The sequence below is a fragment of the Oncorhynchus keta genome, chromosome 25 (assembly GCF_023373465.1).
Source record: "Oncorhynchus keta strain PuntledgeMale-10-30-2019 chromosome 25, Oket_V2, whole genome shotgun sequence".
In the NCBI taxonomy this organism is placed as follows: Eukaryota; Metazoa; Chordata; class Actinopteri; order Salmoniformes; family Salmonidae; genus Oncorhynchus; species Oncorhynchus keta.
Window position 1 is genome coordinate 3,991,940 of NC_068445.1, and position 19,999 is coordinate 4,011,938.

The following is a 19,999-nucleotide window of genomic DNA, read 5'->3' on the forward strand; positions in this document are numbered from 1 at the left end:
TGTGCTCAACGAAAGAGGATGTGAGTTGTAGGAGGAAGGGTTATCACGGTTTGCGAAATGTCATCTTTGAAAAGTAGGCTAGCGAGGATGCTGATGGAAAGAAAGGAGGTTAGTCTGAAAAGAGAGAGAGAGAGAGAGAGAGAGAGAGAGAGAGAGAGAGAGAGAGAGAGAGAGAGAGAGAGAGAGAGAGAGAGAGAGAGGCGCAGCATTGCGCAAAGGACGACTCAATGACCCAGCTTTCCACGGGAATTCGCTAGTGTATTTCCCCATGAAGAAGATTTGGAATAAATAATATGGAATTGAAATCAACATGTGTACATAGTCATGTCTTTAGAATCCAATTCAAACTATAGCATGTCAATCAAAAAAAGACATTGATTAGACGGAAAGATTAGACGGAAAGCAGGGAACGAAACGTAGATGTCAGAGTTTCAATCTCCGCGGTTTTCTAGCATTAGCTATGTTTTGTATTAGACGTATCGATGTATGAATGTAGGAATCATCAATAATACTGGCAAATAAATAGATGGGAGATGGGGACGCGGGCGGGTGGATGGAGACTGAGAAGTGGAATGGGTTGGGTGCAACTCTTTAATTGTTTTTTTGTACCTGTTACCCCCCACTCCCTTAAAAAAAGAAAAATATATATATATAAAGTTGATATTTTTTTTCTTTCATCAAAATATATTTTTATGATATACAGAAGGCTAAGTGCATATACACGGTGCAATGTTTGGCTAGTTGAATGAAAACACATTGGGAAATGGCAGTGTTTGATTGCATTATTCAATCAAGATGTTTTAGAAAATGTGCTTCATCCACACAACGGTAAATCGAGATATCTGCAGAAATGTGAGAATTCGCCATTAAAAATGGGCATTGTCATGTGCATTCCACAATAACATTTCCACTATTAACACTTACATTTTTACAACATCCTATTGCAAATGTAAACACATGACTTCATTGGAAACAGAGATAACTGGGAGTGTGACCATGTTTTTAAAATGAGGCTGTTTAAAAAATGTTTTTTTTTGTAACAATACAATTGAGGCATATGGTTATCCGTCAATGTATTTCAAACGTATTGTAATACTTAAAATAACATAAGATTTATTTTCTTATTTTATTAGGTATAGGTGTAACACAATTGACACAACAGTACATTTAAGAACAAACAGAATTTGATTTGTGTGTGTGCATCAAGTAGCGGCATGTGTCGGAGAGCGATAGAAACAGAGAATGAGAAATAGAGAGACCACCCAGTATGAGATCATGAGTGGGTACGTCTGTGGCAACATGGGGTGCAGAAGTGCACTCACAAGGTGAAGACCTTGTTCCACTCGGGGTTGAGGTTCTTGTAGACGGTGTGTGTCTGTAGCCGATCATTACTCAGCTCCACCACACAGAAGGGGTCACTCTTGCCTGCGAGGGGGAGACAGAACGAGAGAGAGAGAGACATTTCGATAAAAAGAGCAGTTGTATTAGCTTTATCTCTGTCTGGTTTACTCCTGTCTAATCCAGTGTCGGCTGGCCTACGGAGCCTACGGAGGAAGCAGCGATGGTGGTTAGCAGTAGCGCTTAGCTTTCTACCTGATAAAGAGGCGCAGGGAAACAGCCAGGAGCTGATCAGAGAATTACCAGCCACATAGCCCTCCTGCTCTTCCCCACCCTTCCTCCTCCTCACCCTCCTCACCGCATGACAGCTCCAGCTACCATTTATAACCCAGAGTAACAATGTGATACATTTATTTTACCCCGTGCTATACTAAATCACCGGCCCTGCTACAAGGATCCTAGCGCTCGGACACTGATAAGCACTACGGAAACTCTGCCCGGGGCAATGGAGAGAGAGAGAGAGAGAGAGAGCGAGAGAGCGAGAGAGAGAGAGAGGAGAGAGAGAGAGAGAGAGAGAGAGAGAGAGAGAGAGAGAGAGAGAGAGAGAGAGAGAGAGAGCAGAGGGGGACAAACAGAGAGAGAGAGAGAGAGAGAGAGAGAGCGAGATACACCTATAGCTCATCTCTTGGAGAGAGAGAGAGAGAGAGAGAGAGAGAGAGAGAGAGAGAGAGAGAGAGAGAGAGAGAGAGAGAGAGAGAGAGAGAAGACATCTTGTCTGACAGGGATGAGACTGAGAAGAGGCAGGGAGGGGGAGAGGAGCTAGGGAGTTTAGTAAGAGACGGACGAGACAGCGCAAGAGGAAGACACTGATGTCATTTCACTAATCACAGGAAGATTGACGTTATCTACACATGATCTACGCAATGTGTTATCCCTTATAATACTGGCTCTGCTATTTCGGACAGACACTCTATTGTATACTCAGCCAAATCATGTGATGGCAGCGTGTTGAAGAAAGACTATCAGAATAAAGAGAGTCCCACACTCCATACATAAACTCCCAGCAATTTCATGGGTATTTACCAACGTATTCGGCATCACTGTGCCTTCCTCGGGGTAACGTCATGAACACTTGAACCAGGTTGTGTAGACAAAACAGTGCAATTTCGTGCAACCAACGACAACAGTGAGGGGTGGTGTGTCATAATGATAAGTCAATTCAAATGAATTTGTGAAACCGTTCAAAAAACAAACGATGTAAACTAATAAATAGTTCATGGCATATTAAATATATTACGCTATTGTTATCATATAGAAACAAAATGGAATATTGTAGCTCATATCAGCATCAACATACATTATTGTTTACTTCAAATCCGCATCATTCTTTTGTATTTCACTTCATATTTGCTACATGTAATCTTTGGGTTCAACCTTAATGTATAATGAGCATCATCAGCAGGGGGGAACACGTTAGGTGTACGCTAACAAGCTGTAGAAAGAATATATACATTCATAAGGCTTGTTCATAAAACAAAGATTTGTTCATAAGAAGGGCCCGAGATCAAAGTCCATATTCAGACCACTAGGGGTCAATGTTTTCAGAGAGGACATCCAGTAAGCCTCCTTTTTGTCAAAGTAGGATCTCCATGTTACCTTCCTCTCCTTGGTAGAGCAGCACGCTCGACGCCTGTGTATTTGAGGGAGGACATGGGATGGTTAGCCTCGACAAAGCGAGCTGCTACTGGATAGTCCGTGTTCTTACACCTGATTGAGCTGCGGTGTTCAAAGAAGAAAGACAGGCTGACATAATGCCCCATTCAATGAGTAGCATGACGCCAAGACACCATGGAGATGATAGCCGTGCAGGAGATACATCCTCAGCCGCATGAACAGAAGTCACATTTGGCAGAATATCTTGTCTTATGTAATTCTCCACTATCAAAAGGGAGGACTCCAGAAAGTTTTGGAGTTGAAAGAAAAACACACAATTTGAAAGCCATGAAATAGAGACATATTGGTTGGACACTTCTCCAGAGAGTAGCATACTGTACTAATCCCAGCCAATGTCCTATATATTCTGTGTTTGTGTATGGAAATACATGTTACTGTTTCTTTGTAAAGGACTGCCCCCCGACAAACTCTTAATTCCAGCTTTGATCTATACTTTTACCAGAACTGTTGGGAACACTTTTGCTGTTTGTTCAAGAAGATCACTCTTAAAAGCTAGGTCAGGGAGAGAGAAACATATCCCATTCAAATTCCCCAAGAGCGTAACGTGAAATAAAATCACTTCCAAGAGTGTGCGGGTTGCTTTTAATAATTAAGTTAATAACAGAACAAAATTGGGTTGAAGGCGAGGCTGAATTTTGGGTTCACGCATCAATTCCCCGTTGAGGCGGCGCGTCGGGTACAGGCTCCATTGATTCCTGTGAGTTTCTTCCAGTGTTGTGACAAGGGCAGAACATTTTGTGGGAGAGCTAAACAAATGTCACGGTGATCAATGCGGAGCCGTAGGTGTGGCCTCCCGCATCTATTTGTGGCACGTATTGATCTGCCGGTACACTTCAAGTTGATATCGACACTCAACTTCTTCTAAAGGGAATAATTCCCTATCAGTTATTCGAGTGGGTTCACCCTTTTCACATGCTCTACACTTTGTTCAAGTAATGAATATTGTGAATTTCCATATGCAATTCAGAAAACACTGGGGACTGTTGGGCATAAAGTTCTGCTGTTTTATGTTTTTTGGAGATTCCTTTTCTAAATTCCGAACAATATATTACATCTTCCTAAATTACTGCACCAACAACCAGTTGTTCATGCTATTTGTGTGGTCACTAGAATATACAAGATATTACTCTCGAATGAGCTGCAATTAACCGAAATCCAATCACTGAAAACGATTGAAATGTTTTGAAGAAGAGAAAATATATCCCCCTCTAATGGTGTTCTCCTTTAATAATATGCAGGCAATGTGGCTGCGAGCGGTTGTCGCTGGTGATGAACTTTCACCTTAATGGAGAGCACCAGAGGCGGCTGTCTCAGCCAATTACACGCTCAGGTTTTGAGGGCTACTTTGACGGTCCAGGTAAATGGCCAACCGGAGCTCCTCCCCGGGTTCATTTTCCATATCGGGGCTGGGTTCACGGCGAGAGCTTCAAACTAATTTCAGGCACCAGTTAGATAAGCGTGTTAAACTGAGCTAAGCAAAGCGGTGGAACTGAGGTGATGCCCTTGTCTTCCAGGAGGCAAGTCTGAGTTCCTTTTTTTAGAGATGTTGAAAGCAGCATGCTTTATGCTGCAGTGTTGGAGAGTCTCAACACATCCCTGTCATCCCTACATCCCTATGACTACCCTTGCAAAGTGTTGATACCTGTCATCAACAATCTGTTACATAGTATTATTATTATTATTTTTGTTTTACCTTTATTTAACTAGGCAAGTCAGTTAAGAAAAAATTCTTATTTTCAATGACGGCCAAGGAACAGTGGGTTAACGGCCTGTTCAGTGGCAGAACGACAGATTTGTCCCTTGTCAGCTCGGGGATTCAAACTTGGAACCTTTCGGTTACTAGTCCAACGCTCTAACCACTAGGCTACCCTGCCGCCCCTGCCGTAATATAGACGCCTCAGCTCAATGCACGTTTTTACTGTACACCAAATACCATTACAAAGATTGATCCTCCGAGAATAAACAAAGTTCCTCTTATACTGATGCAGTAAATTGATGTGCATGCCTCCTTCACTGGGAAGATCCTGTGTGTCTCTGAAAGGCTGGAACAGCACGGGCGGTGCCCACACGGGTCAGAGCACCTCACCAACTGGGATTGTTATTCTACTGGGCTGGAGTAGAGGTGCTCCATGTAAACACGACAATTTGAGTAGCGATGGGACAGACTTCATGACAGAGAGAGAGAGAGAGAGAGAGAGAGAGAGAGAGAGAGAGAGAGAGAGAGAGAGAGAGAGAGAGAGAGAGAGAGAGAGAGAGAGAGAGAGAGAGAGAGAGAGAGAGAGAGAAAGAAAGAAGGGGCTTCTATGCCATCAAAAGGAACATAACATTTGACATACCAATTAGGATCTGGTTAAAAATACTTGAATCAGTTACAAGAACACATTGCCCTTTATGGTTGTGAGGTCTGGGGTACGCTCACCAACCAAGAATTCACAAAATAGAACAAACACCAAATTGAGACTGCATGCAGAATTCTGCAAAAATATGCTCTTGTGTACAACGTAAAACACCAAATAATGCATGCAGAGCAGAATGAGGCCGATAACCACTAATGATCAAAATCCAGAATAGAGACGTTCAATTCTACAACCACCTAAAAGGAAGCGATTCCCAAACCTTCCATAACAAAGGTATCACCTACAGAGAGATGAACCTGGAGTAGAGTCCCCTAAGCATGCTGGTCCTGGGGCTCTGTTCACAAACACAAACAGCAATGCAATTAGACCCAACCAAATCAATCACAAAAAGATAATTACTTGACACATTGGAAAGAATTAACAAAAAAAACTGAGCAAACTAGAATGCTATTTGGCCCTAAACAAAGAGTACACAGTGGCATAATACCTGACCACTGTGACTGACCCAAATTTAAGAAAATCTTTGGCTATGTACAGACTCAGTGAGCAGACCTGCCTATCAAGAGCAGACAGGCTGTGGTGGAAACTGAGATGCACTTCCTAACTTCCTGACAAATCTTTGACCATATTAGAGACACATATTTCCCTCATATTACACAGACCCACAAAGAATTTGAAAAAAAATCTCATTTTGATAAACTCCCATATCTATTGGGTAAAATACCACAGCAGCAAGATTTGTGACTTGTTGCCACAAGAAAAGGGCAACCAGTGAAGAACAAACACCATTGTAAATACAACCTATATTTATGTTTATTTATTTTCCCTTTTGTTGTTGAACTATTTGCACATCATTATTTGCACATCATTGTATATAGACATAACATGACATTTGAAATGACTTTATTATTTTGGAACTTTTCTGAGTGTAATGCTAATTTTGTATTGCTTATTTCACTTTTGTTTATGACCTATTTCACTTGCTTTGGCAATGTAAACATATGTTTCCCATGCCAATAAAGCCCCTTAAATGTTATAGTATTGAGAGAGTGGGTGTGAATTGGAGTGGAACGGAAAAAAACTGCCTCTCACTGTCTCAATTCAATTCAAGGGGCCTTATTGGCGGGGAAACATGTGTTAACATTGCCAAAGAAGTGAGGTAAATAATACACAAAAGTGTCTCTCTCACTCATGCTCTCTCTGTCCCTCATGGTCTCTCTCTCATGGTATCTATCTCTCTCTCTCTCTCTCTCTCTCTCTCTCTCTCTCTCTCTCTCTCTCTCTCTCGTGGTCTGTCGCTCTCTCATGGTTTCTCTCTCTCGCTCATGGCCTCTCTCTATCTCGCTCTCATGGTCTCTCTCTCTTGTGGTCTCTCTTACGGTCTCCCTCTCACACATGGTATCTCTCTCACTTATGGTATCTCTCTCACTTATGGTATCTCTCTCACTTATGGTATCTCTCTCACTTATGGTATCTCTCTCACTTGTGGTCTCTCTCTCTCTCTTTCTCTCTCCTTCCCTTGGGAACACCCTGAACAATCTGTGAGGGTGGGATTAGTGGAAGGTACCATCTGGATAGGGGTGATACTGTGAAATTAAGGGTGGAGAGGACAACCTAACAGCAAGAGAGAGAGAGAGAGATTGAGAGAGAGAGAGAGAGAGAGAGAGAGAGAGAGAGAGAGAGAGAGAGAGAGAGAGAGAGAGAGAGAGAGAGAGAGAGAGAGAGAGCCTCGAAATGGTGATACTTGACAGTGCCTAGCATTCCACAAATGCTCACACTGACAACACCACCGGAGTACAATGCATGAAGAGAGGACACACAACTTCACTCAAAGGACATTTGAGACATTGCACTTCTGTTGAACTAAACGGTTTGATGGCTATCCTATGCACTTCCCTACCGTAGGCCATATTTGTCCATCATTACACAAGGAACACATTTCTGCAGATTCTGGGCTGAAAGTGGCTGAATACTTAACTGTAGAATAGCTACAGTAAAACCCAGACTGAGATATGAGTTCTGTATTGAGGTCAGCAGCACATAGCGGAGGGATTCCCATTTGTTTCTCTGGTAAAAAAAAACAAAAGGCAGAGCCATTAGCCCTTGTTACTGCCGCTTCGCTATCTCCAACAAGGAAATGGAGGAGCGTGGCTCTAGCTGCTAATGTGTGTGGGTCCTCGCCCCTGAATAAGGCCAAGCTAACTCACTCCCACTTCCCTTCCACTAGATAACACACACTGTGAAACTGTCCACTGTAGACCTCATTAAAAGTGTGAATTAATGGAGAAACTAGAATGTCAGAGAAATATTTTGGAGACTTGGAGGTTTAAATGAAGCTTCTCCCCTATATGAATTAAATCCAGAAGAAATCCGATGTTCTGTAGTCTAGATACTGTCTCGATGGGTTCTTGTCGATCGATGTTTTACACACTTATCATGGGAGGATTCAATTTGGTAGAAACTAACAGACAAGCAGGTGTGTTTTTAAGCGACAGATTTACTAAAATGCTTCGCTCTTGATAGCCGAGAAGAAAGTCTTCACGTCAATTGAAGGAGTTTTAGTTGACTTACCTGTGACGTCTGCTGCCATCAGCCTCTCTGCTCTGATGACCTTCACCTGGACCATACCCACATCTTTCAGGTTGTGGAACGACCTCAGCACACTCTGCAGGATAGAGGTCAGAGGTCAGGGGTGAAGAGTACATTGAGCACATTAAGCTTAGCGTATCCCTTTTTGGAGTTCAGCAATTCACCACTGACATTCAAACGGTCACATCAAGGGGAGTCGAACTGGCAAGATGTCCTTTTATTGTCAAGCCAGGCAATGTTTCCCCCCTCTCTGTCTCTTTTTTTATTTTGACACACACGTGTCAGAATAATATCATTACCTTCTCTATTTTGTGTGAACAGAGCGAGAGCGAGAGAGAGAGAGACAGAGACAGAGGGCGAGAGAAACAGCGAGAGCGAGATACAGAGCGAACGAAAGAGAGAGAGAAAGAGTGAGAAACACCATTTACTGATAATAGAGATATTGCAGAGCCACTCCCACTGAGGCATGACTGGTACTCAGGCAGTGATGTGATAGTTACTGGGCACCATCACTTATTTACTGGCCATACTGGTACACACACACACACACACACACACACACACACACACACACACACACACACACACACACACACACACACACACACACACACACACACACACACACACACACACACACACACACACACACACACACACACACACACACACACACCTCCACTCTCTCTGTGACCTTTTCCAAACTCAATGAAAACACATATCTCCATGTTAGCACCAGCCTCATTGTCACTTCACACAGGTCAGACAGGCAGGCAGCACAGATAAAGAACAGAGCTGAAGAGGTCAATGTGTGTGTGTCATGGCATAAGCATTCACACAAACACACACAAACTGACACACACACACACACACACACACACACAAAGACATGCACTGAGGCCGTACTGAGAGACATGCTGGCGTGTCTTAAAAGCAGTGAAAACGCACTTCACTTCAATTTATTTCTCTCTCTGGCAATAACCCCTTACATACCCAGAGGAGTAATTATAATTTACATTTTGGAGTCAGGGCGAGGCTACAGACTTAATTTATTATAAACTCTATCAGCCTCTGCCTGTTTCCAGCGATATTATTGTTGAAAAGCCTTCGAAAAAAGATGAGAGGAGAGGAAGGAGAGGGAGAAAAAAAACCTTTCCACATAAGTTTAATACATGATTTCTCTGAAGATATGACAGCTTGTTATTTGTGATTATTGGGGATGGCCTAAAAGAGAGAGAGAAAAAAAAAACATGGCTGATTTGTGAAGCCGGAACATTTCCATAGCAGAGGAATTTCTGATTTGCGTGGCTGCCTTTTCAGGCACACTCAATAGACAGGCAGATAGATTGAAAAGCTCAGGAGATGAGGCCTCTTTATTTTTTTAATGAAAGGCTGTAGAATATATTTCCTCACCCTCCATCCTCCCAGCTACCAAGCTGACGAGGCTCTCTCTCTCTATATATCTGGGTTCAGCCTAGCCCCATTACTGAAGAGGATCCCCCCCCCTCAACCTCCTACCTGCCAGCAGGGATTGGCTGGGGAGGTGGGGTAGAGGGGGGGTAGCATGTGGCGAGGGTGAGTAAGGGGGAGGAGGGGATGGTAATATGGCGGGGCCCCTGGCTTGACTGACAGCTTGTCACCGTGACGTCTTATTCCATCTCTGTTGTGGTGAAAATGAATGTCAGCGCGCCGGGCCTTATGACTCGCTGTCATCTCGGAGGAGCCTCACCTTTTATCAACGCTCTAAATAACATTTCATCCCCACCGTCTGCAGGACGGACAATCCGGTCAGGGGACATTAAATCGGATGACTGTGAAATGTCATAATAAAAATGGAATGCTAACAGCTTCCGCATCCTCCTCTCTCCCCTCTCTATGCAGTTCTCTCTAACCCTTCCACATCCTCCTCTCTCCCCTCTCTATGCAGTTCTCTCTAACCCTTCCACATCCTCCTCTCTCCCCTCTCTCTCTGCAGTTCTCTCTAACCCTTCCGCATCCTCCTCTCTCCCCTCTCTATGCAGTTCTCTCTAACCCTTCCACATCCTCCTCTCCCCTCTCTCTCTGCAGTTCTCTCTAACCCTTCCACATCCTCCTCTCTCCCTCTCTATGCAGTTCTCTCTAACCCTTCCACATCCTCCTCTCTCCCCTCTCTCTCTGAGTTCAGTTCTCTCTAACCCTTCCACATCCTCCTCTCTCCCCTCTCTATGCAGTTCTCTCTAACCCTTCCACATCCTCCTCTCTCCCCTCTCTCTCTGCAGTTCTCTCTAACCCTTCCGCATCCTCCTCTCCCCTCTCTGCAGTTCTCTCTAACCCTTCCGCATCCTCCTCTCTCCCCTCTCTCTCTGCAGTTCTCTCTAAGCCTTCCACATCCTCCTCTCTCCCCTCTCTCTCTGCAGTTCTCTCTAACCCTTCCACATCCTCCTCTCTCCCCTCTCTCTCTGCAGTTCTCTCTAACCCTTCCACATCCTCCTCTCTCCCCTCTCTCTCTGCAGTTCTCTCTAACCCTTCCGCATCCTCCTCTCTCCCCTCTCTCTCTGCAGTTCTCTCTAACCCTTCCGCATCCTCCTCTCTCCCCTCTCTCTCTGCAGTTCTCTCTAACCCTTCCGCATCCTCCTCTCTCCCCTCTCTCTCTGCAGTTCTCTTTAACCCTTCCCCATCCTCCTCTCTCCCCTCTCTCTCTGCAGTTCTCTCTAACCCTTCCACATCCTCCTCTCTCCCCTCTCTCTCTGCAGTTCTCTCTAACCCTTCCACATCCTCCTCTCTCCCCTCTCTCTCTGCAGTTCTCTCTAACCCTTCCACATCCTCCTCTCTCCCCTCTCTCTCTGCAGTTCTCTCTAACCCTTCCGCATCCTCCTCTCTCCCCTCTCTCTCTGCAGTTCTCTCTAACCCTTCCGCATCCTCCTCTCTCCCCTCTCTCTCTGCAGTTCTCTCTAACCCTTCCGCATCCTCCTCTCTCCCCTCTCTCTCTGCAGTTCTCTCTAACCCTTCCACATCCTCCTCTCTCCCCTCTCTCTCTGCAGTTCTCTCTAACCCTTCCACATCCTCCTCTCTCCCCTCTCTCTCTGCAGTTCTCTCTAACCCTTCCACATCCTCCTCTCTCCCCTCTCTCTCTGCAGTTCTCTCTAACCCTTCCACATCCTCCTCTCCCCTCTCTCTCTGCAGTTCTCTCTAACCCTTCCACATCCTCCTCTCTCCCCTCTCTCTCTGCAGTTCTCTCTAACCCTTCCACATCCTCCTCTCTCCCCTCTCTATGCAGTTCTCTCTAACCCTTCCACATCCTCCTCTCTCCCCTCTCTCTCTGCAGTTCTCTCTAACCCTTCCACATCCTCCTCTCCCCTCTCTCTCTGCAGTTCTCTCTAACCCTTCCACATCCTCCTCTCTCCCCTCTCTATGCAGTTCTCTCTAACCCTTCCACATCCTCCTCTCTCCCCTCTCTCTCTGCAGTTCTCTCTAACCCTTCCACATCCTCCTCTCTCCCCTCTCTATGCAGTTCTCTCTAACCCTTCCACATCCTCCTCTCTCCCCTCTCTCTCTGCAGTTCTCTCTAACCCTTCCGCATCCTCCTCTCCCCTCTCTCTGCAGTTCTCTCTAACCCTTCCGCATCCTCCTCTCTCCCCTCTCTCTCTGCAGTTCTCTCTAAGCCTTCCACATCCTCCTCTCTCCCCTCTCTCTCTGCAGTTCTCTCTAACCCTTCCACATCCTCCTCTCTCCCCTCTCTCTCTGCAGTTCTCTCTAACCCTTCCACATCCTCCTCTCTCCCCTCTCTCTCTGCAGTTCTCTCTAACCCTTCCGCATCCTCCTCTCTCCCCTCTCTCTCTGCAGTTCTCTCTAACCCTTCCGCATCCTCCTCTCTCCCCTCTCTCTCTGCAGTTCTCTCTAACCCTTCCGCATCCTCCTCTCTCCCCTCTCTCTCTGCAGTTCTCTTTAACCCTTCCCCATCCTCCTCTCTCCCCTCTCTCTCTGCAGTTCTCTCTAACCCTTCCACATCCTCCTCTCTCCCCTCTCTCTCTGCAGTTCTCTCTAACCCTTCCACATCCTCCTCTCTCCCCTCTCTCTCTGCAGTTCTCTCTAACCCTTCCACATCCTCCTCTCTCCCCTCTCTCTCTGCAGTTCTCTCTAACCCTTCCGCATCCTCCTCCTCTCCCCTCTCTCTGCAGTTCTCTCTAACCCTTCCGCATCCTCCTCTCTCCCCTCTCTCTCTGCAGTTCTCTCTAACCCTTCCGCATCCTCCTCTCTCCCCTCTCTCTCTGCAGTTCTCTCTAACCCTTCCACATCCTCCTCTCTCCCCTCTCTCTCTGCAGTTCTCTCTAACCCTTCCACATCCTCCTCTCTCCCCTCTCTCTCTGCAGTTCTCTCTAACCCTTCCGCATCCTCCTCTCTCCCCTCTCTCTCTGCAGTTCTCTCTAACCCTTCCGCTCCTCCTAGTTGCCCCCTCGCTGCTATGTGTGTGTTGAGGGTGAGCTGTGGGGGTGTAGGGGCTGCAGGAGTGGAGTAGAGTGGAGTGGCACCACTTGAGGAGAGGTCAGTGTGTGTACCCCCAGGCCCATTAAGACCCATTAGTCCAGGTCCTCCTCCCCCATTAGTATGCATAAGTCCTGCCCTCTCCCTCTTCTCGCCTCACCTTAAAACAGCTGACATACCCAACACACTACAGAGCACCATCACTGGGCTTGGCAGAGGGGTGAAGTAGAGGAAATCATGTTAACATCTGAACACTGGTGGATCAAGACTAAAGGCTAAAGAAAAGACATACACAGAATGGAATATTTGCACAGATACACAACCAAGATACAGATACACTATCAACATACAGATACACTATCACCATACAGATACACTATCACCATACAGATACACTATCACCATACAGATACACTATCAACATACAGATACACTATCAAGATACAGATACACTATCAACATACAGATACACTATCAAGATACAGATACACTATCACCATACATATATACACTATCACCATACAGATACACTATCACCATACATATATACACTATCACCATACAGATACACTATCACCATACAGATACACTATCAACATACAGATACACTATCAACATACAGATACACTATCACCATACAGATACACTATCACCATACAGATACACTATCACCATACATATACACTATCACCATACAGATACACTATCAACATACAGATACACTATCACCATACAGATACACTATCAACATACAGATACACTATCAACATACAGATACACTATCACCATACAGATACACTATCAACATACAGATACACTATCACCATACAGATACACTATCAACATACAGATACACTATCAACATACAGATACACTATCAACATACAGATACACTATCACCATACAGATACACTATCACCATACAGATACACTATCAACATACAGATACACTATCAACATACAGATACACTATCAAGATACAGATACACTATCACCATACAGATACACTATCACCATACATATATACACTATCACCATACAGATACACTATCAACATACAGATACACTATCAACATACCGATACACTATCACCATACATATACACTATCACCATACAGATACACTATCAACATACAGATACACTATCAACATACATATACACTATCACCATACAGATACACTATCAACATACAGATACACTATCACCATACATATACACTATCACCATACATATACACTATCACCATACAGATACACTATCAACATACAGATACACTATCAACATACATATATACACTATCACCATACATATACACTATCACCATACAGATACACTATCACCATACAGATACACTATCACCATACAGATACACTATCAACATACAGATACACTATCACCATACAGATACACTATCACCATACAGATACACTATCAACATACAGATACACTATCAACATACATATACACTATCAACATACAGATACACTATCAACATACAGATACACTATCAACATACATATACACTATCACCATACAGATACACTATCAACATACAGATACACTATCAACATACAGATACACTATCACCATACAGATACACTATCAACATACAGATACACTATCACCATACAGATACACTATCACCATACAGATACACTATCAACATACAGATACACTATCAACATACATATACACTATCAACATACAGATACACTATCAACATACAGATACACTATCAACATACATATACACTATCACCATACAGATACACTATCAACATACAGATACACTATCAACATACAGATACACTATCAACATACAGATACACTATCACCATACAGATACACTATCACCATACAGATACACTATCAAGATACAGTTACACTATCAACATACAGATACACTATCAACATACAGATACACTATCAACATACAGATACACTATCAACATACAGATACACTATCACCATACAGATACACTATCACCATACATATATACTATCAACATACAGATACACTATCACCATACAGATACACTATCACCATACATATACACTATCAACATACAGATACACTATCAAGATACAGATACACTATCAACATACAGATACACTATCAACATACAGATACACTATCAACATACAGATACACTATCACCATACAGATACACTATCACCATACAGATACACTATCACCATACATATACACTATCAACATACAGATACACTATCAACATACAGATACACTATCACCATACATATACACTATCAACATACAGATACACTATCAACATACAGATACACTATCAACATACAGATACACTATCAACATACAGATACACTATCACCATACAGATACACTATCAACATACAGATACACTATCAACATACAGATACACTATCACCATACATATACACTATCAACATACAGATACACTATCACCATACATATACACTATCAACATACAGATACACTATCAAGATACAGATACACTATCACCATACAGATACACTATCAACATACAGATACACTATCAACATACAGATACACTATCAACATACAGATACACTATCAACATACAGATACACTATCACCATACATATACACTATCAACATACAGATACACTATCAACATACAGATACACTATCAACATACAGATACACTATCAACATACAGATACACTATCACCATACAGATACACTATCAACATACAGATACACTATCAACATACAGATACACTATCACCATACAGATACACTATCACCATACAGATACACTATCACCATACATATACACTATCAACATACAGATACACTATCAACATACAGATACACTATCAACATACAGATACACTATCAACATACAGATACACTATCACCATACAGATACACTATCAACATACATATACACTATCACCATACAGATACACTATCACCATACAGATACACTATCACCATACAGATACACTATCACCATACAGATACACTATCACCATACAGATACACTATCACCATACATATACACTATCAACATACAGATACACTATCAACATACAGATACACTATCACCATACACTATCACCATACAGATACACTATCACCATACAGATACACTATCAACATACCGATACACTATCACCATACAGATACACTACCAATATACAGATACACTATCATCATACATATACACTATCACCATAGAGATACATTATCACCATACAGATACACTATCAAGATACAGATACACTATCACCATACAGATACACTATCACCATACAGATACACTATCAACATACAGATACACTATCAACATACAGATACACTACCAATATACAGATACACTATCAACATACATATACACTATCACCATAGAGATACACTATCAAGATACAGATACACTACCAATATACAGATACACTATCATCATACATATACACTATCACCATAGACATACACTATCAAGATACAGATACACTATCAAGATACAGATACACTAAAAATGTATATATACACTATCAAGATACATATACACTATCACCATACATATACACTATCACCATACAGATACACTATCACCGTACATATACACTATCACCATACAGATACAGTATCAACATACAGATACACTATCACCATACAGATACACTATCACCATACATATACACTATCAACATACAGATACACTATCACCATACATATACACTATCAACATACAGATACACTATCACCATACAGATACACTATCACCATACATATACACTATCAACATACAGATACACTATCACCATACAGATACAGTATCAACATACATATACACTATCACCATACAGATACAGTATCAACATACAGATACACTATCAACATACAGATACACTATCAACATACAGATACACTATCAACATACAGATACACTATCACCATACAGATACACTATCACCATACAGATACACTATCACCATACAGATACACTATCAACATACAGATACACTATCAACATACAGATACACTACCAATATACAGATACACTATCAACATACATATACACTATCACCATAGAGATACACTATCAAGATACAGATACACTACCAATATACAGATACACTATCATCATACATATACACTATCACCATAGAGATACACTATCAAGATACAGATACACTATCAAGATACAGATACACTAAAAATGTATATATACACTATCAAGATACAGATACACTATCACCATACATATACACTATCACCATACAGATACAGTATCAACATACAGATACACTATCACCATACAGATACACTATCACCATACATATACACTATCAACATACAGATACACTATCACCATACATATACACTATCAACATACAGATACACTATCACCATACAGATACACTATCACCATACATATACACTATCAACATACAGATACACTATCACCATACAGATACACTATCACCATACATATACACTATCAACATACAGATACACTATCACCATACAGATACAGTATCAACATACATATACACTATCACCATACATATACACTATCAACATACAGATACACTATCACCATACAGATACAGTATCAACATACATATACACTATCACCATACAGATACACTATCACCATACAGATACAGTATCACCATACATATATACACTATCAACATACAGATACACTATCACCATACAGATACAGTATCAACATACATATACACTATCACCATACAGATACACTATCACCATACAGATACAGTATCAACATACATATACACTATCACCATACAGATACACTATCACCATACAGATACAGTATCAACATACAGATACACTATCACCATACAGATACAGTATCAACATACATATACAATTAAATGAATGCAACCAACACATGCATTGCATACACAGCGTCCTACAGTAAACCCTCCACGTTTCTCATCACGGTAGAATAACTGACAGCTAGAGAGACAGCAGTCTGTGCGTCCATTCGACGCAATAAACACAATAAGAGCCAAACCTACTACATGGGGGAAATACCACACCCAACATCTACAAGCCCACCCACCCACCCATGTCCCTCCACTGTTCATCAAACAGACGAATGGTTATGAAAGCCTAGGCCCAGAGTATAATAGAAACATATAGGATGGGAAAATGGTCTTTGAGAAGCCCAACATCTCCAGAGCCCACTCTCAGGTGGGCATTGTCAGTTGTCTTCAATGGCGGCAGATTAGCGAAGGGGAAACGCCTGCAATACACGCTTACCTCGGAGAGCTAACGGGCTACCGTCCACATCCTGTTCCCACATGCTATTAAACCAGGGACTTAACGTGGATGGTGGGGACGGAGAGTGGGGAGGTTCAATAGCCCGGCCCTGTGCCCCTCCCTCTTCTCCTCTCCTCTAGCAGCCAGATGAAAGCTGAAAGTCATCTGATATGTCAGCGCTGCGTTAATGATGTCGGGCCGGGCCGGTGGTGAGAAGCCAGGGACGGAGGAAGGATTTAATTGCGTTTGTTCCTCATCTATACGTTTTTAAGGAGCCAGCATATGTGCTTCAAAGCCCAGGTGCTATGATGATGACAATGCATGGCACTTGTAACCCCCACCGACATCCCCCTTCCCTAAGTCGTTTATTGGTTAGTTGATGGAGGGTGAGGGTGCAGGGTGCAGGTTAGCTGGTGTGTTAGGGAGGTTGCAGTGATTAGCACTAGTGGCTGCTTTGTACGGCCGTCTGCTAGACAGCTGATTCCATACTGATGATATCATGGAAGACATTCGCCGGAGCAATGCTTCACACACACCTCCTTACGCACACACATATTCATGAACACATGCACACCCGAGACACACACAGACCCACACACACATGCACACACACGCACGCACGCGAGCACACACACACACACATTCAGACTAATCTGCTTTGGAGAGTATTGCACAGAATTAGTGGCGACACTTGCTGTTATCGGTCTGCCTTGATAAGGTACATCTTTATTAAATTCTCTCATTGAAAGGGCATCAGTCAGGAGAAAAGGAATACGCAAATGGTGGCAGTCCTCTTCAAACCAAACCATACCACACTGTCCCCCACCGACTCACCCCCCCATCCCTCCATCCCTCCATCCTCCACTTGCTGCTAGTCGGGTGGCCAGTAGGGTCGTTGGTGGGAGACAGAGAGCATAGCCTGCACAGAAACACCAAGAGCGAGCGAGAAAACGAAGGAGGGAGAAGATGGGGGGAAATGTCTCTCCTTTACAGAACAGAGAAAAGGGGGGCGGCAGTTGTGAAAGGTGAAATAGCTTTTTCTTTTCATTTTGCACGCCTACCCCTTCCAACGCAACCCTCGCCCCTTACCTCTCGCTCCCTATTACACATCCACACCCACTTACACACACATTCCCCTCCCCGCCCTTGCTCTAAGTGTGTTTAGGAAGAGAGTCGCGACCGCCGCTTGTTTCGGTCCTAGAGCTCCCCCCTCTGAGCATGGGACGCCACTACAGCGTGGAGAGCGCTCTCGTGGCCAGCCAATGAGGTGCTAGCGTGGTATGTAGGTCACGCGTCCGTGGTTGGCCTGTGGAGCGCTCTCCACTGGAGCTCACCCAGATCAAACACACAACCCAGCAGGAATCTAAACTTAAATTAGAGCACAGTTTACACACAAACACACACACACAGAATCAAATTCCCACATACAAACAAATGAAGTAGGTTGCTAGAATATGGTGCAACTACAGAGAAACAAAACACACACACACACAGCGTGATAGAGGAATGAGCATTTCCTGTCTTAATGAAGGAGCACGGCACAGCGCTGGGACGTGTGCTGAGACTCCTCCAGGCCTCAATCTGCATTATCAGCGTGTTAAGCAACTGCCATCAGACAACATACTGTTGATATGTGACGAGTGTCCCCTGTCAGGGCTGTCAATGCGAGAGCTGCAGTGCCCAGGTTGTGTGTGTGTGTATGTGTGTGTGTGTGTGTGTGTGTGTGTGTGTGTGTGTGTGTGTGTGTGTGTGTGTGTGTGTGTGTGTGTGTGTGTGTGTGTGTGTGTGTGTGTGTGTGTGTGTGTGTGTGCGCGCGCGAGAGAGCGTGTGCGTGCGTGTCTTTGTGCTGGGCCAATGGCTGAGTGACAGCAAGTGAAGGGTTAACAGCGCTAAGACAAAGGGACAGGCGAAGTGTATTGTGCTGTGTGGAGGGCCTCAGTAACACAGGGGGCCTAGGACTCCTCAGAGAGACACCAAGCCTTTTTCAGCTAACAGGCACACACAGACGCGCACACACAGGCATACAAACAGTAACACACTAGCAGACACCACAGATCCTTTTGAATATTCAAAAATAATAATATTCACACCCCCTCACATTATGGTATAAAAACACACACTAATGGAGAGAGGGGAGGGAGTCACGGCAGCTTCAGTTTCAATAGAACCTGTCAGAGTCCGTCTTCTTTCTTAACCTCTCAACCCCCTTTCAACCCCCTCTTTTCTTTCTCTTCTCTGTACCCATCCTCTCATCTACGGT

At 43.4% G+C, this 19,999-nt stretch overlaps 1 protein-coding gene across 9 annotated transcripts in view; it reads right to left on the minus strand.

Annotated features, from left to right (window-relative positions):
• LOC118358022 (multiple C2 and transmembrane domain-containing protein 1-like) overlaps nt 1-19,999 on the minus strand; it is a 213,395-nt gene that overhangs the window by 58,922 nt on the left and 134,474 nt on the right. For all 9 annotated transcript variants that reach the window (XM_052478509.1, XM_052478513.1, XM_052478508.1 and 6 more), the window contains 2 exons: nt 8,001-8,094; nt 1,323-1,425 (listed from right to left, as the gene is read on the minus strand). In XM_052478509.1, coding sequence (XP_052334469.1) covers nt 1,323-1,425; nt 8,001-8,094 — 197 coding nt within the window. The remainder of the gene's footprint in view (nt 1-1,322; nt 1,426-8,000; nt 8,095-19,999) is intronic.